Source organism: Cheilinus undulatus, linkage group 16 (genome assembly GCF_018320785.1).
Source record: "Cheilinus undulatus linkage group 16, ASM1832078v1, whole genome shotgun sequence".
Classification (NCBI taxonomy): Eukaryota; Metazoa; Chordata; class Actinopteri; order Labriformes; family Labridae; genus Cheilinus; species Cheilinus undulatus.
This window is the reverse complement of record NC_054880.1, coordinates 34,150,873-34,178,736: the sequence shown is the minus strand read 5'-3', so window position 1 is coordinate 34,178,736 and position 27,864 is coordinate 34,150,873. Positions and strand designations below refer to the sequence as shown.

Here is a 27,864-nt window from a genome sequence, read left to right as displayed (position 1 = left end):
AGCATAAATTTCCTTACTTTTTGTGCTAAGTTTATTTTTCAATGCCCCTGCTAATATGCAAAGACATCCAGAGAGCAACTTTGGCCAAAATATGCCTTAAAGCTCTGAACAGTACTGTAGGTCTGTTAATCCTGCCTAAAACTCCACATATTCCTATAACCCATATTTACAGCCAACAACATCACTTGCAGAAATATTCATATCTGCCAATACCAATAGTAACCGTCCTAAGCACTGAAAAAGCTGCCTTTTACTCAGCATGATTTAGGCTTCAGTGACGTAACAGTACTGCAATACAATCACCAACTGATGCAAAGGAAAGCCAGTTTAAATTGATGAGATATATATATATATATATATATATATATATATATATATATATAAAAATAAGCTTTTTTTGAAAAGGTCTCATAACCTACTATCATTCTTTATAAAGAAAGAAATTAATATTATTTTTTAATTACTATACAACCTCTGAATTAAAGGTACTATCTATATTTATCAAGAAAAAAATGTATTTTTGTCGTCTGATAATGGAAAAAAATACGTTTACTCCTATTTATATTTCATACTTATTTATAAATCCCTTTTCTCATGTATTAATACAGAATGAAGGCTAAAATATATAATTAAGCCTCAGACATTTACTTTTTAAATTACACGATACGAAATAACCTCATGCTATAGCGACGAAATTTGATACATTTAAAGGTTCCTCATTGTTATATTAAGGAACTACATTTCCCACAATGCCGTAGTAAGTGGCCGCTTTGCTGGATGACAGCTATCCGGCGCCGAAACACCGATAGACACTCAGACGAAAGAGCCATGGCGGCCACGGGTGGAGGGAAAATTAGAAGCAGGAGATATCATATCGCCTCCAAACCTTACGCCAAGAATAAACAGGTAAAACAAATGAAAGTTTTCATGGTAAAAGCCCGTGTCGGGAACAGTATATTGACTGCAGTGCCACTATCTCGTATCTCTTGTTATTGTTTTGTTGGAGACATTTTACGGCCTGCCGTTAGCGCTCGTGGCCTCCACGCGCTGCTAGCATGTCCGAGAAATGCTAGCGAGCTAACTGGCTTGCTTACAGGTTAGCCAAGTCAGACGGACTTGACAGGTCAAATCACGGCTCAGTGAGTCATCTAGACTAGATATCTGGTGCCTAGAAAAGAGCATATGAACACCTGAGACGTTAAGATTTCCAACGTTTTAATTTACTGTTACGTTTTTAGCTGCCAGCGAAGTTAGCGGAAAGCTAGGAAGTAGAATTCTAAGAATTAGCTGATGTGGCTAATGTTGCTAGTAAAGGCGAGAAATGCATTGTTGTCTTTGGTTCATAAGTCGCCGGTTGGACTGACATGATTGCTAGGCGCTAAATTGCGTTTTCCAAACGCTGTTGGCCACCCCAGTATAGTTTAATTTAACTATCTTATTGCTTTCTTTTTGGAAATCGTTTGGCTAGCCTAACTTAGCAAAATCTCGGCTAGTTTTGTTGCGCAGGAAGCGTTAGCTGATTGAGAACCCACATGGTTACCAGTGCGTTACCTGCCGACTGGACGTCAGCTAATGTTGAAAACAGCACTTTATTATTCTGAGAGGGCAACATGTTTCTGAGGATGTAGCGGATGTGTTGACCTGTTTTTGTGTCGTAGAAAAGTGTGGTGAACTGTATATGACTTTGTTTACATCAGCGTTAGCCTACTCACATTACTAATCTAAAATAACGAGTGTTAGATTGTTTAAGTTTGAATATTTGTTACATCTGTGTGAACCGTTAAAGCAAATTTATGATGGATAACTATTCTCCACAACTGACGTGTAGCATAAAACTTGTCTAAGGAATCACACATTGAAACATTTACACTGAGAGGCGTTCAATTATACTGCCATAATAAAGCAAGTGTACGGATTAAATAAGAATTAATATAAACTAGAGTATAATGTAATTTGTTTCTTTGACTTTGTCAGTTTTGGAATAATGCACCTTTTCACATTCTCCCTGTTGGCTTCGTTAATATAATTGGATGAAAACAGTATTAGACCAATCTTTAAAGTCAGATTCTTACAGATTAAGTTGATTAAAAAATACATATAACTTTAATTCCAGGTGTTTTTAACTCTGTAAGCCCTTAAATTTGTTTGAACAAAACTAAAATTTATGATTTAGGGCAATTTTAAAGTTTTACCTAGCAATTTTCACCTTAGTTGACCTATGAGCAGAGCACATTTATACAAACTGGCCTTTTTTGTGAGCATGCATAAAAACACTTAGGTAATTTGTAGTGCTGTTGGTAGATTATATGCAGTCTAATTAACTGTAGGCTTTGTAATTAATTGCAATTAATCACATATGTCGATAATCTGAGAAAGATTGCATTACTGGTAGATTAAAGATAATGATAACTAATCAATCAGAGAGGACATGCTACTGATTGGCATCACAACTTTCTACTGGCTTTAAAACAGAAGACTGTCTGTCTAGGGTTTTATCCTTAAAATTAATTGTATTTTTAAGCCTTGTGATTTATTAATCAAATAGAATTGAAAATTCTGACTGCAGTAATAATTTGTCACATACATAGTTTCAGTAGGGATTCACAATGCTATTGGTATTGATAATGACATCGTCAGATGTTGGTTTAAAGTTAATTATTGGTATTGGCACTAATGAAAATTTTTGCAGATAATTACAATGAACATTTTGGTTTTAAAATCTGCTGATGAGAGCTTTGAATGTTGGCTGTACAAAGAAATAAATTAGCTCAAGTCTTTTTCCGATTCATCATCAGCGCTTACTCTTTAAATTTTGTTTAAAGGACTGAAATTTGTTTATTAGATCATCCTCAGACTTAAAATTGTGTTTTGAGGTCTGAAGTTTGAGGTCTGGACTAAATTTTAAAAAGGTTTGGGTAAGGGGTGGACTCACTCTAACCCAAATCCAATATCAGGCATCCCTAATTTTCAGGCTTGACATTGTTACATTTTTACATATTCAAATGATCACCCATTAGCCATTGTATATTTAAATTTTATAATAATTTACCAAAGTGAAGAGAAGTAAAGTGCAATAATGGATTTGTGGTGATGCGTTACCTAAACATTAACTGACATACCTAAACTTTTAGCATCTAGTGTGACTAAATGCAAATAAGACTACCAAAGAACCTCTGGCTTTTCATACAAGTCCTGATTACACCCTCTATAGATTATGCATGGTTGACAAAGCAGTCAAACACTGTGATTATCCAGTCTTGTATCTCTGACTCTAAATGAAAGGTTCAGTCTTTCTTTGATATCACTAATCAGTGTTTGTAAAACCGAGTATAGTTGCATTTAAACAAGGATAACATTTTTTATGGCCTAAAATGACCTTACCTTTATTACCTGTTATCTTTATGAGGCCTGTACATACTAGGGGCTTGTTTGACTTGTTTATAGGAGACACTCATTACATTAATTTCTGTTACTTTTTTGTTTGTGAAATCAAGATGCACTGGTCACCTCAGGTTTTGGCAAATAGAGTAAGTCATTCAGCTTTATTTGATGACCTTAAAAAAGAGCCATGGCAGTCAGTCTTAAGTTACTTTGTCAAAGAGCCCTGCCCATGGTGGAATGCAGCATTAAGTCCTAATAACAAAAGCATAGTAATCATCAAGCAAACTAGCATCAGTGCTTGACTTTGACTGTGTAAGGTTCTGTGTGGGGTTTTGCACAAAGGTTAAAGTGCAGAGTGGTCCACAGGTGTATTCTATAGATAAGCAGGCACAAGTGAATCTTATCAGAACTGACTGCTACCTCGGGTCAGACAGAATATTAGGTGATACACCTGCTTTCTGGCAACCTTTTCTCAACCTTGCAAAACAAAACATGAAACACAGCGAGATAGCCATTAATTGCTAATTTCATAAGTAGATTAAAGACTTTTTTCCTTATCTTTTGACTTCCCTTACTGAACTCTGAAATGCTCCATATTTTGTGGACTTCATTCTTGAACCTCTTACTGAGCCACAAGGTGTTTTAGATTGACCTTTTGTGAACAGTTGACACTATCTGATTGTACGTGCATTTTGGCTGTTAAACCTCTGTCCTTATTTTTAGTCTGCATCATTGTGCTCTCCCAGTACAGGAGGCACTGCATATCAATTTGTAATGACCTGAACAAATCTGAAATTGTGGATTTATGTCGATCACTCAACAGGTTTTTATAAGATGACCAATCCTCTACAGAGGTCACAACTCCTCAAGACAGAATAAGAGAATTGTTTTTTTTTTTTTAACTGGTCCAAAATATTGAATGAAGAGAGATCTTTTTAAATGGGTTAGGCTGATTTTTGAAATAGGATCAAGAGGTTCTGCCGACCAAAGTCCCAAAAACATAAGATCAGAAATTATAGCCCTATATCTGATTGGATTATGTCAATCGTAATAAAGAATAAGGATGAAGAAAGTTGAAACAGTAGTGTACGGAGCATTTATCTTTCTGTCTGCCCGGCACTTTTGAAAGCCTTAAAACACAGTGCTGGTTAAACATTAAACTAATGTTGGCTGATAAAGGAGTCTTGATGTGCCGCTCAAACTAAGAGAAAGAGAAATATGTGGCCTGAGTTGGTTATAGATGGCATTGAGCAATATTAGAAATTTTGTGTCAATGAGGCTTTATAAATTTTTATAAACTGTTGTAAACAGAAAACACTGCACGGCTTGCACACCTTTTGAGATGCAGTGGATAATGTTCCAGGTAGCAAGTTAAGCAAGTTCATGTAGAGGACGTTTTACAAACACTTTGGTTGACCCTCTGTGTAGTTCAGGATACAAAACTTGACATTATTGACCTGAATTTATGCAGCACTCTTCACCCTCAGTGCTGTACAGTTGAGACCAGCATTTCACTGCTTCACAGAAGCATGCTCAGTTTTTGACCCAGTTTCTATCACACTGAACATGTTTTGCTTTGCACTCAGGAGCGCAAACAGAATCTCTTTGCAAGAGGGGCTTTTCAGCTGGTTTAAATAATAAGTTAAGCTTAGATTGCTTTAGCCTAATTTTTTGATGAGAGTGCAGTTGTTCAATGCTACTTTTGTTTATTTAGGTAATACAGCATCCTTTAGGAAGTGAGTTTATTTTATTTAACCCTCGTAATACTGATAATTAGACATTCAAAAATTTGCTAAATCAAAAAAACGCTCTGGCAGTCATTGCCTATTACCTTCTGAGAGACCTCTGGGAACTGATGTTAATATTTCAGTATTCATGGTTAAGTTATTGCTTAATATCAAAGGATGAGGAAGCAAGACTTCCTTCTCTGTGCAGCATTATCGTCTGCAATATTATGAGCATTATGATGGAGATTTTTTTTTAAAGTCAAGCTTTGTCAGATCTCAAGAAAAGACCTAAACAGGGTTTAAAATGTTTATTGAATGAAGAGATCTCCCTTTTAATACAAAGAATAGTCTGGAAATCCATGCAGTAATTGGCTTTAACAATACATCCCCTAGCTGAGTTAAAATGTTTGATCTATAATGGGTTGTTTATTGTACTTTTGTGCAGATGTCAGTTTATAAGGATCGATAAATCGTCATTGGATTACTGTCAGTGGGAGCTGGTCTGACATTAGTGCTGCCTTTTTTTGCCTTCCATGCACAGTTTTTCTTTCTAAACCATAAACTTATTATACATAATTGTGAAGACACCTCAAATTACAGGTGTAAAATCAGAGTGTTTCTATGCAGACCCTATGTAAAGAGTCTTTCTGTAAATGGGAGAGAATACTCCGTAAAAGGAGATTATCTATCAATTAACTGATTGTGTTTAAATTAAAGTGTATACAAATATTACATTTATTGACTGCCTGAGTTGATGGTGTGTTCTTCGTTTTGTTTTCTTCTCTTGTCTTTATCAGCAACAGTCAGGTCTCATCAGTCGAGTGACAGATACAGTAAAGAGCATCGTTCCCTCCTGGCTGCAAAAATACTTTAAAAATGGAGATACTCCTGAAGGGGGAGGGGCTGCACAGGGGTCAGATCAGAACACTGTTCTGCCTCCACCTCCTCCAAATGGCAATGAAGAGGGACCACCTCCACTTGATGGACGGGATTCCCCAGAGCCTAGCACCAGTAACACAGGTGAGTATCATTCAGTGTCTTGATAACAAAAATGAAGTGAAGAATTTTGTTTTCCTTTTAGTTAGAACAGAACAATTTCATCTGTATACTCACCTGTATCTTCTTTGTTTCTCCCACAGAGCCCTCAACTAGCCGGGCGTCTTTGAACTTTCAGGACTATGTGCTTTCACGGCCTCCTCTTAGTCGCTCCCATCTCCACTTTCCCCCGCTGGATGCCTCCTCTCCTGTCCTAGGAGCATCCAGCAGCCTCTTTTCACAGCCCTCGACCTCCTCAGCCCCTGGACCCTTTTCCACAGGCTTTTCCTTGGTCAAAGAAATCAAGGACAACCTATCACAGCATGAAGATGACAACATCTCCACCACTAGCGGCTTCTCTTCCCGCGCCTCTGACAAAGGTGAAGACAGTTATGTTTGCATATGGAAAGGTTTTATTTTCTCTGAATAGATGCATAATAACCAGTAGTGTCTGGCTGTAACATAACACTTATTTAACCCTGAGGCCCTCATTATAAATAACTCACACTTTCCCTCTTAAAGCCCTTTTAAGATATTGGATATATTTTTAAAAAATTAAACATGAAAGAAAAAACCTTTTTTTTAATTGGTCCTTAACTCCAGTCCTCATCATGTATAGAAAATGTAAATTCATTTTCATAATTTTTACCCTATAGATGCCAGTTTATTTACACAATTCCACTTTTTTACACACACAAAAAAGAATTATTTTCTATTTGACAAATGCAAAGCAGATTTCTTTTTGTGTGGGGATTTTCCAGAGAAACCTTTTGTTACTGAAAGTTTCTTTCATCACCATCTATCAATTTTTTGCAACCTCTCAGTCCCTCCTAATATGTTTTCCTGTGTAATGCAGTGGTCACTTTGTAATTGCCAATTAAATCATAGAAATAAGTGTTTAATGAACCTGTACTCTGCGGGTTTTATACAGACCTCACATACTGATTGGCACAGTTTCATGTGGAGGAAAGTCATCTGTTTCCTGATTGGCTGGGATGAGAGCCTGCACAGGTGTCTGTACATGATTGGACACGCCTGTGCTACTCATGAAGTCATTCATTCCAAATGAACAAACCACATTTATCTTCTTATCATCAGATTTACAGCTCTGAAACAGATTTAAAAATGAGTAGTTTTTGATTTTTATTTTGTAAACAGAAAAATCAAAAATAATGATATAATGATCCCAAGGTCATTTTCTTTTTATTGTCAACAACAGGTGAACAGAATTTTTAAATGCTTCCATCTTACATTTAGTAAAAGAAAATAACTGGCAGAGAGAAATTCAGTTTTTTTGAGATAGATTGTGGTATCTTTGTTTTCTGGGCTGTACAAGCCTTCCATCAAGTATAGGTGGCTGCCTCGAGTGGTACACACTTATAGAGGCCCACCGCAAGTCTTGAACATTTTGAATGTTCGCTCCTCTTATCAGCCCTGCTTGACTCAGCTTCTCTTTGCACTGGAGCCACTTAGTGTTCTTTACAATTAAAAATGTGTTTATATATCGTTAAAAGTATTGGCTCAAATTAATTTGGAAATTTCAGCATATCAGAAAATGGATAAAAATCTAGGGCTATGGTCAAAGAAAATCTTGGTCAACCGAAACTATACCCACAAACCAACAAATCGATTGGTTGTGCAGGTAAAAATAAATCTCAATCAGCTCGATCTTTGACAGGTTTCTCATTGCACCCTCTGGTAGTGTGAATGCTCTTGAACATTAACATAACAAGCCTTATGAAGCATTAATATTTCTATCCTACTTTTATTGTAGTAAAATAACAGCTGACTTAGAGATGATCAGCTAGCACCTGCCTTTAACCAAGTAATATCTGTGAAAACTCTTTGGCATCATAAAGCCTAAAAAATATCCTCAGATAATTATTTGTATAAATTTATAATGATAACTTTTAACAGGAGCACTCTTTCCAGTCCACGCTGTGTCATTTATAAGCATGTATCAGACCGCATGCAGTGTTTAATTTATTGAGGTGGAGTGGAGTAAAAGTTCGCTGGTTGGGACTTAATTACCAGGAGACATTGTCTTTGTCTGTTTTGCTTTCTGTCTGTAACAGACACTAAGGCTTACATTTTAATGCAATGATAAAGGGACTTAATACCACATATTTACTGACCAGTGAGTTAAACAGGCTACAGGAGTTGGGGCTCTGGTGGAGTGCAGAGCAGAGACACTCAGCGGCATCCTGCATCTTCATTTCAAGTTTAAGATTTGTTGTTTCCATCTTATTTACAGCATTACACTGTGAAACAATCAGATTTCAACATGTTCTGTGTCACTTTGTGTGCCTCAGCACCGGAATTCTCCTCTCTCACCTGCTGCGTCTTTCAGTCAGTCAGCTGCATGCTCTGCTGTTTCGTTCTCGCATACACATGCACGCACTACCAACAGACAGAACAGGAATCTTGATCAGATGAGGGCATATCGACCAACTATAAATACTCTGTAATAAGAATAAATTATAGGACTAATATTAATGTTTATATTTAAAGCAAGAGTAAGTTGGTTAGTTAGTTTATTGTCCCTTCTGGGAAATTCATTTTCACAGATACTGTACATACAGGTATGAGAACGTATTACAGGAAGAATAGTCACAGGCCACAAAAACACATAGCTTTCACTTCCAGCAATGAAAGGGTGCAAAGATGTGAGGCTCTACTGACATTTCTGACTCCTGTCTTACATATTTGTGTAAAGATTAGCTTCATTTATTGTTAATACTATCCATTCTGGGCAAATGTTAATGTTAAGACTATAACCATCCAACCAACTGAGTGAAAGGTGTCATCCCTACAAAAATCTAATACTATGCTTCCCTAATGCTTTCCTAATATGAGCTAAGTGCAATAAAACATCACAAACATTATACATGTAGTTTAGTTTATAAATATATAAAAAAAATACTATAGATTTTAAATTTCCTTGGCTTTTCTATGTTTGGAAGAGCAAGTTGATAAGCTGTTTTGATTGGATTCATTTTCAAAATTAAAAAGAAATCAGGTTTTGGCTGGAAAACTTTCCCTTTCCTGTATAGAAGGCTTTATATTTGAAAAGCATCTCAGTCTATACAGAGTTCAGCCCTGTTGATGATCCTGTTTCAGGATAAAAAAGGGACTTTGCTTAAATTTTTTTCTTCTAATTATTTTCATTTTCTTTTTCTAAATGAAAATGAAACCATTTGAAACTTCTCATCTGTTTTTGACCATTAGAAAGAGTCTCCTTGTATTTTAGTTTTGATTTTCTGTGTTTAAACAAAAGTCAAATGACCAACCATTTATCAGTGTTAAATACCTGAAATTCTTACTTGAGGATTTTCATTGTTTAGTTGCAGAAACAGCAGGATCAATCACTTTTTGATGCAGTAGGTTTAGGACTGTGTTGGGAGCTTTTTCCACTCATGCATCAGGTTTCTTACATTCCTGCCCTGAGGTTGTCTTTACATGTTGTTTTAAAAGTCTCTTATTTTTGTCTCTTTGTGCAGATGTTCCCACTTCTAAAACGGCATCACTTCCCCAACTTTGGTCCCCAGAAACAGACAGAACAAACTCTGGGTCTCACCCCACTCAGTCCAGTCTAAAAAGGCCGGCTTTCAACCTGTCTGTATTTGGGACTTCCTCCAATGTGAGTATTTGTGTGTCTGTCCATCAATACGCAGAGTAAATCTGTGCCCCATGGCGCTACACTCTGGTGCCATTAGAGCAGTGACCCACTTAGATTCAAAATGTCTCTCCTCATCTCTTTCCTGCAGTTTTAGGTGCATGTTCACCTCTGAATTTGATAAGTTTACATTCAAGTGTTGTATTAATGAATAATTATCAGCCATTGGTTTTAATGACTTTTTTTTCTCTCAATTACTTGTCCTAAAAATTCACTATCTAAGAAACCAGCGTTGGCGTCATTCTGCTCACATCCAGGCAGATCCCCATTTGTTGCACTCGCTCTCGTGTGATCAACACGCTGGTGTTTACTCTTCATGAGCATGGCAGCATGCCAGGCGCCACACCTCGCCAACTCATAACAACCAGTCTGCTGTAGTGTGCACTCAGACTCAGATTTCTTCCTGATGAGACAAGAAATAAAACAATAAAACATAATAAGAGTTACGATTCAAGTCTGAGCTTGTTCAGGTACATATTGTTAGCATTTCATGCAACACTCTCCCATGCTGAACCTCACTGGATTATGATCAATGACAATTTAACCAGACCTTCTCTTTAACCTTTAGAGTACTTTATAAAGAAAAAAAAGACAGCAACAAAGATGATAGAAAAGTATGTGTATTTATACACAGTTGTACTCATGGCAGTGCAGTGTTTTGCTGCTCAGAACTACCTACCCATGCATCATGCTTAAAACAGTTACAGTGTTATAAGTAAAATGATTATGCGTTAGAGCCAGTTGAATATCACCCTCTCTGTCTTTCTTCTCCAGTCTACATTCAACAACTCAGTGCTAAACTCCAGCCAGCTTGGAGATTCACCCTTCTACCCCGGGAAGACGATGTACGGTGGGGCAGCTGCAGTCAGGAGCTCTCGCGCACGTCCTGGAACACCTTACCAGGTGAGATAATGAGAGCAGTTAGACTATGAAGTGACTCATCTGTGGAATAATGTTAAAATGATCAATACATTAGTGAAGTAGGACTAGAATCAGAAACAGAAAACATTTATTGTTATTGCATAAGAGCACAACAACATTTGCAGTGCCTCTCAAGTGGTTCATTCCAACATTGAAACAAAAACACAATTTGATAGATATAAAAGCTGAATAAATGTAGAAGTAAAGTTAAAGTATTCAAAGTGCAGTAAAGTGCTCAGTGAAGGGCAGAATGGTGGCAGTAAACATCTGATTGTGTAATTATTTAGCTTTCGGATGGCTGTCAGGGAGATATCATCACTGAGTCTGGTGATTCGTGCTTTGGCTGCTCTGTAGTGTCCACCAGACAGCAGCAGTTCAAAGAGTTGATGGCCAGTGTTTGAGGGGTTCTCCATTATGTTTTTTGTTTTGCTGATGTAGCAGGAAGCGGCAAGCTTTTCAGAGGATGGCAGGGGATGGCCAGTGATATTTTCTGCAGACTTTATGACTCTTCCTAGAGCCTTTTTAATCCACAGCTATAGAATAAACGGAAGTTTTCTTTACCTTCCTGTGCTTGAAGTGTTCAAGCTGATGCAGTTCCAATGCAAGCAAAATATATGTTCAAGATTTTGATCTGATAGGTTCTTGTCAAATATGTACTAGTTTAATGTAATTTTGTTTAGGTTTGTAGACGTCTAATAACGTTGACAGAATTTTATTTCTGTTATTTTAATCATGGATAATTATAATACTAAAGGGATTATTTTTCCTTTTTTAAAATCCATGAAAACTACTGACCCACAGTCATACTTTGATCAAAGCTGCTGTGAGAGGTTCATTCAAATTCACAGATTGGCAAACACTGACATTACTAGGGCTGGCATCTTCCAGCCATCAATCGATTGGTTGGTCAATGAGCTCTCATCCAACCAGGATCTTGTTGATCGCATGGTCGCTTGCACACAAGCCTGGGATTTAGAAAGGGCGAGAGTGTGCAGCTGAGTGAGAGATGAGACCAATAATAGTCTATTTAAGTTTCTAGTCTCTTAATATTTGTTTCCTACCTCTCTGTTATCTGTTTTGCACCAAACACCAAGTGACATTCCTTGCATGTGAAAATGTACTTGGCAATAATCTAGGTCTGATTGTGATTTGGATTGAATGTTTTTCATTAAACTGGAGGTTAAATGAGCTCTCTTGGTGTTCAGGCCCCAGTGAGAAGACAGATCAAGGCAAAGCCTGCTGGAGCTCAGCCTTGTGGAGTGACCAGCGCCACAGCCAGACGCATCCTGCAGTCCTTAGAGCGCATGTCGAGCCCGCTAGCTGTAAGTACAGACATATTACTATTTTTCTACCACTGTCTCTTTTCAATAATCATCCTGTTTGATGATCGTGTTTACCAAAAATAATTATCCTCTTTTCCTCTGCAGGATGCCAGGAGAATCCCAGCAGCAGCCTCATCCCCTCTTTCAACAGTAAGATTTAATCATTCATAAACAAAGACTGCATTTTATTGCTCTGACATATTTTAAATTTGGAAATCTGTCAAATGTTTCAAACCTACAAACCCTTAGAATATTTTGTCAGTACATGAATTTTTCTCATGTTTTTCTTTTTCTTTTTTACAGTCGATGGAAGGCACAAATCTAGACGTTTCTGTTTTCCACTCAAAGAAGAAACGGGTAAGGAGAGATTTTTAAATTACTGCCATGATCTCCTCCCATGCTATATCCATTTTTCTTTCCACATTAAGCCTTTTCCTCATTATAACAACATGCCTGATGTCCCTGAATGACCCAGAGCCTGTGTAAACACATCAGCAGATCAACTGCACTTGTCCTCTGTCCAGTGTGTTTGTAGCTCAGTACACAGCTTTGTGAAAGAAACAGGGATATCATTGTACAAACCCAGTAGCACTTGTGGTTTGTCTTCCCGTCGTTTCCGTCCCACGGCCCGTTGGTGTCCTTTACACCTGTTCTCAGGATTCTCCTCGGCTTGGACACAGCTGTTCACTACTGTGTGTGGTTTTCTTTAACGTCCATATACTAGGGAGTGATTTCCATGAGACCCCATAATGGATTGGGTAAATACGAGTGTGTGTGCACAGTGTTTTTAAGTGTAGGGCATTGTTGGCTTATTCCAGCTCTGGACTGAGTCTTGTCCTCAGTAAAAAACCACCAGGCCCTCCCAACTGCGACAGCTGCTTTTCAGACTCCAACAAAGGTTTATTGACTCTTTCAGGCCCACCATCTCTGGGGTTTCGAAGTCAAGTCCAGCTCTGTGTTTAACTCTACGTGGTCCAAATAGCTGTCTGATCAAACCTCATTTCCTGAGACTGATACTGACGGGTTTTATATTAATTGTTGTTGTTTGTTTGCTTTTTGTGATAGTTAACTTCCTCATCTAAGCCATGGACTGAAATTAATTTTATTGCTGGAGAACAGTATATTCTTTCTTTATTTAGAGGCGGTAATTTCAACCATGAAAATTCACAGTACAACTTTATATTAAGATAAAGATGCAGCACAGTCTCTAACCTGAAATAAATCACTACTTAGTTTTTTAAATCTACCTCAGCATAAACTACATTGTTAAAAATATGTTTAATCCTATATCTCATTTAAAAATACGTTGATTAGTAAGATGCCAGTATAATGCCCAGCCCTTCCTCATAGTCTTTTTCTTTGTTAGATACATGTTTTTCTCTACAAAAATTATCATCTCTGCCTTGTTGCAGCTAAACCTGTTTCTCTTCTTATTGAGAATTTGAGTGAGCACAGTTGGCGAGTTTATTAGTCAGTTGTCAATCATGCTATGCTCGTGCGCTTTAACATCCTCATCAAAATATAGGGATGGTTATCGTTTGGGTTTTTCTGATACCAGTGCTAAATCAACTTTTCATTCGGTGCTGATACCTAAATGGTACCTGACTAGATACTTCTGAGAGGAAAAAGTATGATGAAAGTCAGCAGGAGATTGAAAGTGGTCTGGGTATCATGAACCTGGTCCACCCAGTTGAATATGAAAAAAGAAAAGGAAAATGGTGTAACTTAACACATAAACCACACTATTTCCATAATGATTTTCTTGCTGTAAATTTGGGTTGACGGGGTATCGAAATGAAGTATAGATAACTTTGTTGTAATCTCGTCCAGTAGGTATTGGATGTGTTGGAACAGGTTCCATGTTGGTACCAAATTTCAATACTCATCCCTGTCAAAATAGTGGACATGAAAGTAGATCAGACTCATTTTTTTCTAATCCTATGCCTCTAATAAAGAAGTCTGTCTTTCTTTAATACAGTTATCAGTGGCTGTCTCTGTGCATTAAAAAAAGTGTTGGGGCTCTTACTGAGGGGATCACATCAGTAGCAGATGATTTTGATGCACTGATGACCCTTGTCAGCTGTTCAAATGAAGACAGACGTGTGATAAGGTTTTGAAACAGAGTACTGTGCCGTAGGCCTGGGCGATATGGCTTAAATATCATATCACTGTATTTATCTTGCATTTGACGGTAACTGTGTTATATCACAGTTAACAAAAGAAAATGAAATAATGCTTTTAAATTCAAATTCAGGTATTACAACATCCCTCTCCCTTTAAAGCAAGCCTTTGATGACATAATCAATTTATGTCCAAGCATAAGAGCACAGAAAAAACTTCTTTTTTTCTGTAGTCTCTCTGTTAATGTCTTTCTGTGCTCCAAGTTTTAAGCTTCATCTCTATCCTGTTGAGGTGTGTCATGTTGCTAATGACTTTAGCACATTTCCTGATGAGGCCTTTCCGAATTAAAAGCACATCAGCAAAATAACAGCTGCAGACTTTTATTGTGAAAAACTTGACGGAAGTAGTGTGTTTAGCGTTGATTTAGCATAGCTTTGGCTGCTGTATGGGTGAGTTTATGCAGCTAGTTTACAGCTGCTGGAATACAGGAGCCAGTCAAAGCAGCCTGCAGCTTGTGTTAAAGCCCCAGGCAGGCAGACAAAACGGCATGCTGGCTTTGAGTTTCGCCTAATGACTGTGCTTAGTTACAACAGCAAGAGTGGGTGACGTTCAGTTAGTTACCTGACTAATGCATAACGCTAGAGCAAAGCGTGCTAATGGCTAGACTCAGCCTGATCTGTCTGTGACAAATCACTCGCTCCATCAGCTGTGAGAGCGGATATGCCTTCCCTGTGTATCACAGCACAATGTAGGCATTTACACCGGTGATGAAGGTGTTGCAACAAACAATCCATGGCAGACATTTTACAGGTGAGGTTGAGGGGAATGAGGATGTCGAGATAGCCAGAGTCTGAGGAGAAGAGGAGTTCTTTGGTAACTTTAAGAAGGCCCATTTCTGAACTATGTCAGGGTTGGGAAGTCAGACTGAAATGGTTCAAACAGATTCTAATGGTAGAGGTGAGACTTGAGTTGTAAGGCGATGATGCGTCTGCAATTTGCTTTATTAATTTTAGGAATGCTTGTGTTAGTCTAAAGTAAGACATTTTTATCAGTCAACTAAAACCTTACTATGAGACTTCTGTGGTTCAGTGGTAGAGTTGGTTTTCTCTTAACTGGAAGGTTTGGGGATCATTCTCCAGCTCCCTCAGCCAGATCCTGGTGTGTCACTGGGCAAGACACTGAATCTGCACCAGCTGCATGTATGGGATTAGTAGATACTGACTTTACATAGCAGTGTCTGCCATCAGCGATGAACATGGCGTGAATCTGTGAATTTGACCCGTGGTCGTCTATTCAAAATAGATTACCACACAGAGCAATGAAGCAAACTGCAGAGAGAGACATCCCTCACAGGAATTTCTGTGTTCCTGTTGCCTGATTCTTGCTCATGCTGATAAGTCACTTCTCCTCCTGTAATTTAGGTGGATCCCTCCCTTCCACCGGTTCAGAAGCTGGTGGTCCCCGCTGCAGCACCGGTGTCAGGAAACCGCTCCGTGTCCTTTAGGCCTACTTTGACTCCTGGAGGAGTGAACAGAACTGTGGAAAGAACCCCAAGGGAAACGGTGAGAAATTCTGACAGTATTTTACATCCCAGCATTGATCTTTCAGGTCAAATGCAGCTAAAGAGAGTTTAATATGTGCTTGATGTTTAATTTGTGACTTTTTTTTCTTTCTTTTTTTTTTTTTTTTACCTAGCCAACAAGACAATCACCACAACTACCTGAAGCAACCCCAGGCCCATCTCAAAGGTGAAACATCATCAGAATTATTTTCTGTTTTTTTATTATGGGGATTGTTTTGGTTTTAAATACATTTGTATAAAATTGTGCTATATACCTTTTTTTCTGAGTAAAACACATACCTGGTTAAGATCAAAGCCTGACTTCTTTCTTTAAACTCTTTTCTGTACATGTTCCTGTCTTTAGCATTTTACAGAAATCAAGTACCCTAGGCACAAGAGCATATAGGACATTAATATCTACGTATAAGGGAGCCGGGGCAGCAGCACTGCAAAGAACAGTTTGCTTTAAAAACCTCTTTGCTTAAGCTAAACATTAACTGAATTATTACTAATATTTTACTTCTCTTACTTCCAGCACAACGGGTTTCAGTGGGTCAGCCTATCCTCTGTCCAGCACCCCGGCAGTCAGCGGTGTGGGTTCTGGAGGGGGCAAGATGAAGAGGGAGAGGACTACTGCTCGGCCTTCTTCTAAACGCCCTGAAGAAGATGAGGTAAGGCGTCGTATTTTCTCTTTGAGAATGAATGCTTTAAATCTTTTTCTTGTTCTCTAATTATAACCTTTTCACCAATTATCCCTACAGTTGAGGTAATACTTGGGTTTGTCCTCTATCACTATAAGGCTGAAATATTCGCTATTAAAAACAAAAGAGAATTGTTAAATTGTTTCTGTTTCTCACTATAGAATGTGCTGTGCTTAATTGTAAATCGATACTCAGACCTGTTTTTTTACCCTTAAAGGTTGCAGAAGCACCAGACCTTCCAACAATTTCACTTCCTATCAGCACCTCTGCCTTACCTACCTTCAGCTTTACCTCCCCCCTTCCACCATCCACTGCATCCACCTCCATCCGCATCGCTCCCAATGTCACACCTGTAACTCCTGCTAAGGAAGCAGATAAGGTTGGTTCAAAAAGTTATCTTCCTACAGAGATTAAAAATCCCATGACTGAGAAAAAAGTTGAAGTATTTTGATTTTCGTGTCTTCCCAGGAGCCACAGACAGCCTCGACACCACCATCTGTACCTTTTACATTTTCATCTCCCATTGTCAAAGCAACTGCTACCAGTCCTCCATCATTTTCTCCCTCAGTAAGTACAGGCTTTTTCTATTTTTCAAGATTTATTTGGGGGCTTTTTACCCACGCCGATGAAACCGGCAGGGGGTTATGTAAAGGGTTCCGTATCTTTGTTTGTTCGTTTGTTTCTTTGTTTGTATATGTACAAGATAACTCGAGAACAGAAAGTCGGATCTTCACCAAACTGTCAGGGAATATTGGGATAGTGACAGGGAAGAATCGATTAGATTTTGGTGATGATCCGCACACCCATTCGGTTTTTCTTGGACTTCGAAATTTTGAACACCATAGTAATCAATGGGAGCGTGAGTTCCTCGGTGGCGCTGCTTAGGTGTGGGTCTGCCGCCTCAGACGGCCATTCTAGTTTCTTAATGCGGAGAGGACGGGCCAGTGGATAGTGTAGAAAATCAGGAAGAAAGAGTGGGGAATGCAGGAAAGGAGGCACAGGTCAGAGTTAACTTTGTGTTGCCCGCTTAGAAGACTAACTTCTGTACATCTTCATCTGTATCTAGATTAGAGTATGTAGCTAATTGACATCCACTCTGAGAATGAGAGAATGTTGCAGTTTCTTAGCAATCATCAAATTTCAAACTAGCATCATTCTACTTCTGTGTGTGTTCATGTTTTTTTCTTTTTTTTATTTAAATGCTGTTGTTGCTTACTGTAACTTAAATACAAGTGTTTTTTGCAACCCTTATGCCATTAATAATGATTTACTTCTCCATGCAGGCTGGATTCACTTTTAGTGCCCCTGTAGCAAAGTTAGGTCCCTCCATGTCAAATGACAAGATGTTCACTCCTACAGCAGCAGCAGCAGGTAAGAGCTGACTCATAATTATCATGCTTTTTCTTCTGCTAAACCAAACAAAGTTGGAACTGAAGTTTAATCTTTTATGTTTTCATGTTTTAACAGTAAAGCCAGCAGCGAGCAAAAGCACAGAAGATTTTGAAGGACCTTTCAAACCAGCAAAGACCCTGAAGCAGGGCAGTGTGCTGGATCTTCTCAAAGCTCCTGGTTAGAATCATTAACTTATTCCTGCAGTGTTTACTTTCATTGTTCATGTTTATTGATTGTTTAAATTTTTAATCCTTCATTTCCTTTGTCAAGGTTTTGCCTCTCCTGTTCCTCGGACTTCTCCGAACCCAGAAGACGCTCCACAGCAGCCCTCCACACAATCAACTGCCCCCCCCTCCTCCTCCTCCTCCACCACAACAACCTCCTCCTCCCTTCCTCCGTCGACTGGGTTTGGGGATTTATTCAAACCCCTGCCAGGCTGGAGCTGTGATGTTTGTTTGGTTCAGAACAAGCTCTCGGATACAAAGTGCGTGTGCTGTGCAGCCCCACAGCCCACTTCCTCTTCATCCAAATCTACAGACTCTAAACCATCAACAGCTGCTTCAGTGGGGCCTGAGAGCAGCAGCAGCTCGACCACAACCTCCACCACTACGACCACTACCACAGGCTTTGGCACAATGTTTTCCAAACCTGCAGGGACGTGGGACTGTGACACGTGTCTGGTTTCAAACAAACCTGATGCAGTGAAGTGTGTGGCCTGTGAAACGGCCAAACCTGGGACGGGGCTTAAACCCTCATTGACTCTTCCCTCTGCCTTCTCAGCTGTAAAGACTGCACCCATCCCAACAGCCCCAGTTTCTACTGGGCTTATCGGATTTGGAGACAAGTTCAAAAAACCTGAGGGTGCGTGGGAATGTGATACATGTTGTGTACAAAACAAGGCGGAGGACACAAAGTGTGTGGCCTGTACAAGCGCTAAACCAGGTAATGAACGTGGGACCATGGCTCATGTTTGATATCATACAAAGTCCTCCAATCTCTGGTTTGGTTTTAAATGTTAAAATCCTGTAAAAGTGACAGATTTAAGTTTGGTAAATCATTGTCTTTGTTTCATTCTCAGGGGCGTCTACGACGTCCACAGCATCTTCCACAGCAGCCCCCTCCTCAGCCAGCACTGCTCCTGTGTTTGGGCTGGGGGATGCGTTCAAGAAGCCAGAGGGCGCCTGGGACTGTGAGATCTGTCTGTTACAGAACAAGGCTGCTGATGTGCAGTGTGTGGCCTGTCAGGCAACTAAACCTGGAGCTAAGGTGGAGCCCAAAGGTAAAGAAAAAAACTCTCACTCAAAGGCATTTTGAAATCAGTGACCTCAAAGGCAAAAGTTCACTTAAACTTTGCTAAAACTAAGAAAGATCCTCCTTTGATGGGGGTATGACATCTACAGATTTCTAGGTATTATTGTATTTATGCCGTTGAGTGTAATAGAAAATAGAAAATTGGTTCAGCCAGATGGCATTTTACTAGATGTTTTAGTTTGCATGAAGCAAAAATATAAATAATGCAAGAGCTTGTCAAATAACCTGTTCTATTCCACACCATTCATATTTTATTTTTTATCCTTTTTCTCTGTCAGCTTTTGGTTCAGTGTTTGGATCGTCAGCAGCTGGGGCTTCAGGCTCCTCCATTTTTGGCTCTTCTGGAGGTTTTAAGTTTGGCACGTCAGACAGCACCTCGGGGTCCGGATCTGGGGGTTTCAAATTCGGAGGCTCATTTTCAGAGTCCTCTTCATCTTCAGGTGGATTCAAATTTGGAAGCTCCACATCTGAAACCACTTCTAAAGACACTACTGCCACATCAGGGTTCAAATTTGGCAGCTCATCTGAGGGCTTTAAATTTGGGGCTGCTCCCTCTGACGACAAAAAGTCAGACCCAGAACCTGCAGCAAGTTGGTCCAAGTTCAGCACAAGCGGCAGGATTGTGTTTGGAACTGGATCATCTAACAATGAGAGCAACTCATCCAAGAGCGGCTTCACTTTTGGACTGTCAAAACCGGAAGAAAAAACATCAGACACCACCACCACCTCCTCATCCTCTGTCAGTGTCACTCCTCCTGTTTCTTCTGAAGAGAAAAGTGAAAGTGTGACGTCTTCAAGCATTACATCTACAGACACCAGCTCATCAACAACCACAACCAAAACCACGGGCTCTGTCTTTGGGAGACTGGGTGAGCCCAGTTTGGCCACCACCACCTCCACAACCACCACACCACAAGGGGGCTCCACGTTTGGCTCAGTGCAGACAGACAAACAGCCAGGCGCCCCTACGTTTACTTTTGGGAAGCCAGAGGAAAAGAAGGAAGCTGCTGCCCCGGCTCCCTCTGCCTTCGTCTTTGGTGGCGTCAGTAAAGATGCAGATGCTGCTCCAGCAGCGCCCTCTACAGGGGGATTCTCCTTCAGCAAACCCAGCACACAAACGCAACCTCCCCCACCTGTGTTTGCTTTTGGCAAACCAGCAGACAAGAGCGAAACTACTTCTGCTGAGGCCCCAAAGCCCACTTTTACCTTTGGACAAACTGCTACAGGTAAGAGGATGTTTCCACACAGGTTTATTTACATTAGGTTTTATTTTAAAAAGTAACTTTTTAATAAAATTTAAACTACAGTCTACCATAACTCATTTTAGATCCTTTGACGCTAAAAGTCAATATTATTAGTATGAATCAAGGATTATCTGTGTACATGCACACAAACTTTATGCTGTCCCTGCTTGGGCTGTCAGTTAAAAAAAAACATCCTCATTCATTTTCTTTCTTTCATTGCCAATAGACAGGAGCTCAAAATAACAAGAATACAGCATATTGCAGTGTTTGATATAAATCATTTAGGACAGCAGGAGCGATTTTCAAACTTTGGGTTTAACCAGGTGTTATTGGATATTAAAACATTTACCAACATCCTGATGGCATCTTAAGCATCCTGGTTATCTCAATGGAGATAATTTGCTAGAAAGACAAGTCTGTCAACTTGATCAGGATCAAGTGCACCTCTTTTTATTTATATTACCTGCAGACAGGGCTGAACTGGTATTCCGGGCATTTTCCTAGTGAGCTGACATTCTTTGGGACTTGTATGATCATTTTTCTTTTTTAATTGCTAAGCACCAGCCAATAAAGCAGCAACAGTGGTACATTGGTTGTTTTCTTTATAATGACAGTGAACTGGCCAAGCCGTGTCTCCTAAAGCTCAATTTACACACCTCCCCTCCCCACTCTGCTGAAGTGTTGAAAGTGAAACTAAAGTGTCTGGAGGAATTGAGCATCAAAACATTTAATAGTATAAGAAAATTATTGTCAATTAAAAAAATTTCAATCAAGATGCTTCAAAAGCTGTGAAGACTCTGCAGTCCTGGTAGTCTGAAGCTGCATGCATGAAGGGGGATTCTAAAATATACTCATGAAATTTGAATTGAAGAATAGTTACTTTTTTGCAAAGTATGTAAAATAAGTTTTGTGTTTATAAATAAAATACCTCATGGCAGAGATTTTGCTTTTTTAAGGTACTTCTACGCGAGTAGTGATGATGAGTGTGCTAGACAAAAACAGAGTTAAAACACCATTAAATTTGTCTATGCCACTTACATCTGAGCGATTGTTTGATCTACATAATCAGGGGGACAAAAGAATGATGTGCAGCAGTGAAGTCATATTTGACCTGCTTTAAGGGGCAGGTTTGAGTTGAAAATGCCAGGGCCAAATTTTCTGAGAGGCATTTGGCTGTATACCTTCATGGTTGGGCGTTGTGGGCTCATCTGTTGCAGACCTCTATGGTGGGGCAACCTCGCCCATGGGAAAGGGGAAACTGGTTGATATCATGTACAGGACTTTTTATGTGCAAATTCAAAGCTGCTTTTTAACATCCACACACATTTCCTTTGAACAGATTCTTCTGCTGCTCCAAAGCAAGCGTTTTCTTTTATGGTTAATAATCCCACCACAGACTCCACCACCCTGCCCTCCTCCACCCCAACACCAAATTTGTTCAGCGGTTCCACCACCAGCAGCAGCAGCTCCACTCAGGCTCCAGCTCTTTCTGCAGCTCCCAGCACTTTTATGTTTGGTCAGCCTGCTGCGACCTCCACCGACGGTCCTCCAGCAAAAGCGGCCTTCGTCTTTGGTCAGAGCCAGGACAGCCAGGCTCCTGCACCGTCAGCTGCTCCACTGAGCTCTGCTCCAGCCCCCGCCCCAGCTCAGCCCTTCATATTTGGTGCCCCTGCCAACGCTGCTCCTCCTGCTGCTGCGCCATCCTTCGGGTTTGGAGCAGCAGCGCCCTCTGCTGACTCATCTGCAGGTCTGTGTGCTGATGGAGGCTTTTTTCAGATATGCAGGATTTGATTTGGACCTGAGTGCCAACAAAGAAAGGATATGTTTGATTAACTTTTATCTTTTAAATGTACTTATGTTGTTGATCTGCTTTGTTTTACTTACAGCTCCATCAGCAGCCCCCTCCCCATTCGTATTCTGCTCAGCCCCTTCTGCTGGATTCGGGGCCAACCAGACTCCTTCATTCGGCTCATCATTTGGATCCCCTTTCACAGCCACATCTTCTCAGACCCCTGCCTTTGGGGCCAAACCTAACTCCACCCCAGTCTTTGGTCAGCAGGCCAACTCCACACCTGCATTCGGGGCGACTTCTAATTCTGCACCAGGTATTTACTTTTATTTCAGGTTGTCTTTCTTATGATCTGCACATCCAGTTTTACTTTCATTAGCAGACAGTTTGAGTTCAAACATACAAATGTGTGTGTATCTATCAGGTGGAGGCTTTCAGTTTGGAGGAGCCAGTGCATTTGGAGCTACTAACAACACCTCAGGTGTGTTTACGTTTGGAGCAGGATCAGCAGCTTCTCCTGCCCCGGCTGCCAATCCCTCTATCGCACCCCAGTCAGGAGCACCCGGAGGTGGATTCAATTTTGCTGCTCCACCTGCATTCAATATCGGGTATAGTTCATCTTTTACTTTTTATTGAAGGCGAGGAAAACAGGGGTGAAAACACAAGTTTATTCTTTTGATTTTAGCCTGACTTGTTCTGCTTAAAGCCAGGGCGTACACTGTGGGAATTTCATCTGATTCAGACACAAATTTTGAGTCGCATGGTTCACTTGGAAGTTGTGCTGACTTTCAGTCCGATCATGTGTTGTTTGTCCTGCAGTGTAGAGGGGGACACGACAGCTAAGGTCTTAAATTTTAGAAGGCACATTGACTAAAACTTGTCTGTATCCATTTTTTCTAGCCCTCGTTATATGTGTCATTCTTTTTTGTGTATATATTCATCCACGTAACAAGTAACAACATTTACTGCAGTGCAGCCTGGTCATAACCTACCTCTCTGTCTGTCTGAGTCAGCCCCGTCCTCTCAGCATGAGCAGGGTCAGAGAGGAGCATTTAGTGTTCGAGAGCTTTTAGCAAAACTATTTCAAAAGAGAATAAATGAATTCAGCCACAAAGAGAGGACTCATCTTTGTTAAAGGCTGCCCAAGAAAACAGTGGTGTTAGGTACAGGACTGCTGTAAAGAAGCATCAAGAGTTTTTTGTCCTTATGTTTGTACTCAGTCCCTCATGTCTGCATCCCCTCCCTTTCTCTGTAGAATCATTAGCAGGTATATCATTTTAAACTCATAGTTAGCGCTATATTTAAAAAAAAAAAACAGTGGTCTGACTGAACAGATCGGGATTTTAGGTCGTTTTTGGATGTGTTGTTGGATGTGACCACATCCATTATAAATCAGTTAATAAAGACAGACCATCTGAAAAACTATCAAACCAGCCATTGATGCAGGAAGAGCTACAGGCAGGAGTTACTCAGGTTGCAAAACTTCAAAAAGTCTTTCTGAGCAATATTAACAAGTTAATCCCCTTATTTGGGGGAATCTGTAGATTATACTGATTTATATTTGGGTTTATACCAGGTTATATTTAAATAGTCTTTGTTTTTATGAGTGTTAAAACGAATGTGGTTTATGTTTCATATAAAACTACTCATTTTCAAAATTTTAAAAATCACAAATTCAAGCAAACTATGACACAGGCTTTATAAAAGAAAACATGCTTTTTAATTGATAATCATTTTTGTTTTTCTAACTGAATTTCCTTTACAAATTGTTGCATAAATATTCTCCAGAATTCTGGGAATTCAGTATTAAATGGTCAAAATGTTTTTTAGACCACCTTCTCATTTTATATTAGGCAAATTTCCATACTCTTGGAAATCCAGTCCAGTTCTCAAACACCTGTGCTAAGAAATTACCCACTTGTTCAGGTCATCCTTATTCTGACAAGTCTTCCCTGATAAAAAGCATTATTCTGCTTTTAGTCAGACTGTTTTGAATCAGCTCACAAACACCTGATAACATTTTTTGTGATGAGTATTACTTTATGGTATATTGATGGAGTAGAGGCATGTTAAATGTGCCAGAAATAATCTTTTTTTTTAATTTAAGGCTTAAAAAATTATCTGCTCTAAACAATTTTATATTTCACAAAGGCTACATAAAATTAGACATTCACCCCTGGTCTGGTGTACGAGGAAATCTCATCTTTCTTTTTGACTATTTGCCAAGTAAAAAGTGGTATTGATTTTTCCACGTTAAGGGTCTTAAAAAGGTCTTATTTTTTATTATTTTTATTTTCTAAGTTTGTAGGAACTCTGTATTTTGTTTGTTTCACTGCATACACCCCCACGATGAGAGCAGGGACAACTTTGAGGCATTTTTTTTCTTTGTAAACTGTCAGAAAATGTCCTAAATTGCCATGAAGACAGCAGGAGTGACTATCTAACGTCACATCTATCAACTTCATATCTGTCACAGTTTATACCCAGCCTTATTTATCTGACAGCTGGGTTTTGATCCTGTTTTGTATTTTCTCTTCCAGGTCAGCAAAATCCTTCACAGCCTCTCCTGCTGGACAGCAATCCATCGCTGGACGCAAGATCAAGACGGCAGTGCGGCGCAGGAAGTAGAGCTCTGTGGACTGGACCTTAAAGTAGACTTGACTTGACTGACTGTTTCCCCTCCATGAAGGCTGAATTAAGTCCCAGAAAAGTCTAAACTGGACAAGTGGACTATGGATGAATAGGTGAAGAAGGACAGAGGCTTGGGGCTGAGATTTTGCTGCAGGCTGGGCTGATTATTCAGAGTTCTCCACATGTAGACCAAAGCTGTTTATGTGTGAGACTGCCCCATCCATAGAACAAACTGTCGACTAAAAAACACTGACTAACTAAACAACAATCAAACAAGGATCCCTACAGGTCAACAAGCAAGACAGTCATATCTATATTTTCAACTACGGCAAATGTCTGCTCGACTGAGGCATGACTTTTTGTAATAAAATTACAAAGGCAAAAACTGCAAATCTAAAGAGTTGCGAGTGTACACAAATTAATTGGTGTGGATGATCAGGTTATGAGCTGTGTTATGCAGAGAGCTAGTGAGAGCTGTGCGGCTCGTCTCCAGCGGTTCTTCTGAAAACTTTTTAGACTGCTCCTCTCACAGGAATCCAGAAGCCGCTGGAGATGCAGCCATGGTGTCAGTGCAGCGTGCTGTATGTACAGGGATGAGCGTGTAATCTTTGTGGTGAATGCAGCGTGCTTGTTTTTTCCTCTTTATGTACAGACTTGAGGTGTGTTTGGTTTCTTTGTACATGCTGAGGTTGCGTGTCGGTGTGCGTATGAAAACAGAGTTATCGCCTGGGCTGCTAGCAAACGCCGCCGCAGGCAAGCAAGCAAATGAATGTTTAAAACAAAAATGAGGGGAGGATAGAAGGAAGGAAGGAAGGGGGGCGGGGTGGGGAGAAGAGAAAATGTATCCATGCACTGTGGAGGATGGACCGGGCCGGAGGCTTACGCCATCATTCAACTCCTTTAGGACTTTGTAAATGCATCGTTTCCAAACTCTGTTACATGTTTGATTCTTTGAGCTCTCTCTGGTTCGCTCCTCTGCTCTGCTCTTTGTGCCCTCTTGTCTCCTTCTCTCTTTCTCTTCACCTGACTTCTTTTACTCTCCCTTTACCTCTCTCTCACTCTTTATCTCTCTCTCTCTCTCTCTTAATTGGCCTTTGAATATTATAAAAACCTGTAAATAGTGATGTTTTTTTTTTTTAATCTGTGAAGTTGAATTTTTGTGTTACCAACTCTGCATTCAGCATTTTTGTCTTTAGAATTTATTATGTAAATTCCTATATTCAAAGTTGCCCGAATCCATTTAAAAGGAGCTTAAATGCAAATTGGAGAGCCTTTGATAACTGAAGGTATATTGGCTTTTCTGATCCACTTTTGTTTGGACCAAAACCAGTATTGTACAAAGTATTAAGTATATATTTTTCTATTGCGTGTTTAAATGGACAAGGGTGACTTTGGATGTTAAGGAAGTCAGTTTAATTTTAAAGCCATGATTATTACTGGATGAGTGATAAAATTAAAACCATGGGTAATTACCATCAATAAAATTATAAAAACAATTCATGTGTCTGTTTTGATTTTTATATAGGATGGAGAAGTGTTTAGATTTCTTTGTTAGATTCCTTGATAAAGTTCTTTTTGTCAGAGGTATCATCAACATATCTCATGTCTGAGTTACAATCACAATAATTTAGCTTATGCTGCAGTGTGAGTGTTATCATCCATGTTTTTAACCAGTTGTACTGGACCATGCAAATGTGTGCCACATGACATATGGGAGCACTGGAAATTCATGCAGCATTTTCCTGCATTATGAGTGTCAGACAGGACTGTGATTAACTGTTACCAAGTATTAAGAATTACCATGTTGAACTATCTTGGACTTAAGCAAAACATTGGTTTAATGTCCTTTAACATGTAGACCGGCTGCAGCACTGCCCGTATCATACTGAGTCAAATCCTCCCAGCACACAGCCGACATTAAACATTTGTTAGCGAGGGCGAAGAGACGTGTGTGGTGCTGTTGCAAAAGTTTTCAACCTAAAGCACCATGAGCACAGTATCAAAAAACTATAAAAGATGTTTTTTCATTTAAAATGATGGCTTGGACATGCATATAGAAGCCCATTTCCTCCATTCACAGTTTAAAAAGACATTATGAGGAAAAAATATCAAAATTACAAGATAGGAAGTTGAACTTCGTATATAAAGATAAAAATTAAAAATTTAAAAGTCATAATATGAGATGAAAAGTCAAATTATAGGATAGTAAAGCATACGTATGAGATTCATGAATTGAAATTATGAGAGAAATACAAAATCATAAGGAAAAAGTTGAACCGATTTGTTAGTCATACTTGGGGTAAAAATTTAGAATTGTAATAGAATTTTAATTATGAGAAAAAGTCAAAATTGAGAGATAAAAATACATAATTATGAGATAAAAATATTAAATTATGAGATCAAATGACAAAATTACTAAATAAAAGGAAATCCTGAAATAAAAATTCAGTTATTAAATAAAAGTGAGAACTATTAGATAAAAAGGCTGTCAGATTAAAGTAATAGTTCCAACTTTTGTGCTCATAATTGTGTCCAACTATCTCGTAATATCGATGAGGGTTTTTGTTGTTGTTGTGTTTTTTTTTATTAAAAGTTGAGTCGCCAAAACTCAAGTCACAGAAGTGGCATAAACGGGCCTCCGTACATCCCGGTACACCGTCTGACGTGTTATGTTGGAGCGTTCTGTGGTGGAATTTATGAATGAAATGTTTGTTTTCACTCCCAACAGAAACTTTAAAGAAAAACAAAAATATGTTGAGTTCAGCCTTGTAGATTTTAATGCTCTCTCCCTACGTGTCGATGTTTCTGGCTAAAATATCCGCTCATTATTTGGTCGAGGTTGAATTAATCAGAGGAACCTTAATCCGGTATGTTTGATTCTGTCCGTTTTTGTGGGCGGACTACAGCGGATCCGCTCCGGTTCTCTCTGCCGGTGTCGTCCACCAACAAACCGGTGTGGACATGCAGGACTCAGACCCAGACTCAGAAGTACCCGGTCTACAGGCCTGGTGATGACATCGTCTTCTCACTGCGTGAAGATATGTCGAGGGTA

At 39.4% G+C, this 27,864-nt stretch overlaps 1 protein-coding gene across 2 annotated transcripts; it reads left to right on the top strand.

Annotated features, from left to right (window-relative positions):
• The first annotated feature begins 782 nt into the window (after nt 1-782).
• Nucleotides 783-26,308, top strand: nup153 (nucleoporin 153). Of its 2 annotated transcripts, none has more exons than XM_041808603.1 (22): nt 783-906; nt 5,906-6,128; nt 6,248-6,523; nt 9,644-9,783; nt 10,594-10,722; nt 11,946-12,062; nt 12,168-12,212; nt 12,366-12,419; nt 15,605-15,745; nt 15,879-15,931; nt 16,280-16,415; nt 16,663-16,824; nt 16,914-17,012; nt 17,729-17,816; nt 17,913-18,014; nt 18,108-18,779; nt 18,916-19,116; nt 19,427-20,374; nt 21,789-22,139; nt 22,279-22,497; nt 22,606-22,789; nt 24,722-26,308. In XM_041808603.1, the coding sequence occupies exons 1-22, from the start codon at nt 829-831 to the stop codon at nt 24,807-24,809; spliced, it is 4,506 nt and encodes a 1,501-aa protein (XP_041664537.1). In that variant the 5' UTR covers nt 783-828; the 3' UTR covers nt 24,810-26,308. The 2 variants fall into 2 exon arrangements, with proteins under 2 accessions (XP_041664537.1, XP_041664536.1); XM_041808602.1 differs by having other exon boundaries at nt 21,732-22,139.
• The last annotated feature ends 1,556 nt before the right edge of the window (nt 26,309-27,864 follow it).

Bases quoted from the DNA above. Each gene is read 5' to 3' on its own strand.
- nup153 (XM_041808602.1), top strand. From the start codon at position 829: ATGGCGGCCACGGGTGGAGGGAAAATTAGAAGCAGGAGATATCATATC. The intron at 12,213-12,365 runs GTAAGATTTAAT...TCTTTTTTACAG, and splicing joins CCTCATCCCCTCTTTCAACA to TCGATGGAAGGCACAAATCT. The intron at 12,420-15,604 runs GTAAGGAGAGAT...CCTGTAATTTAG, and splicing joins TCCACTCAAAGAAGAAACGG to GTGGATCCCTCCCTTCCACC.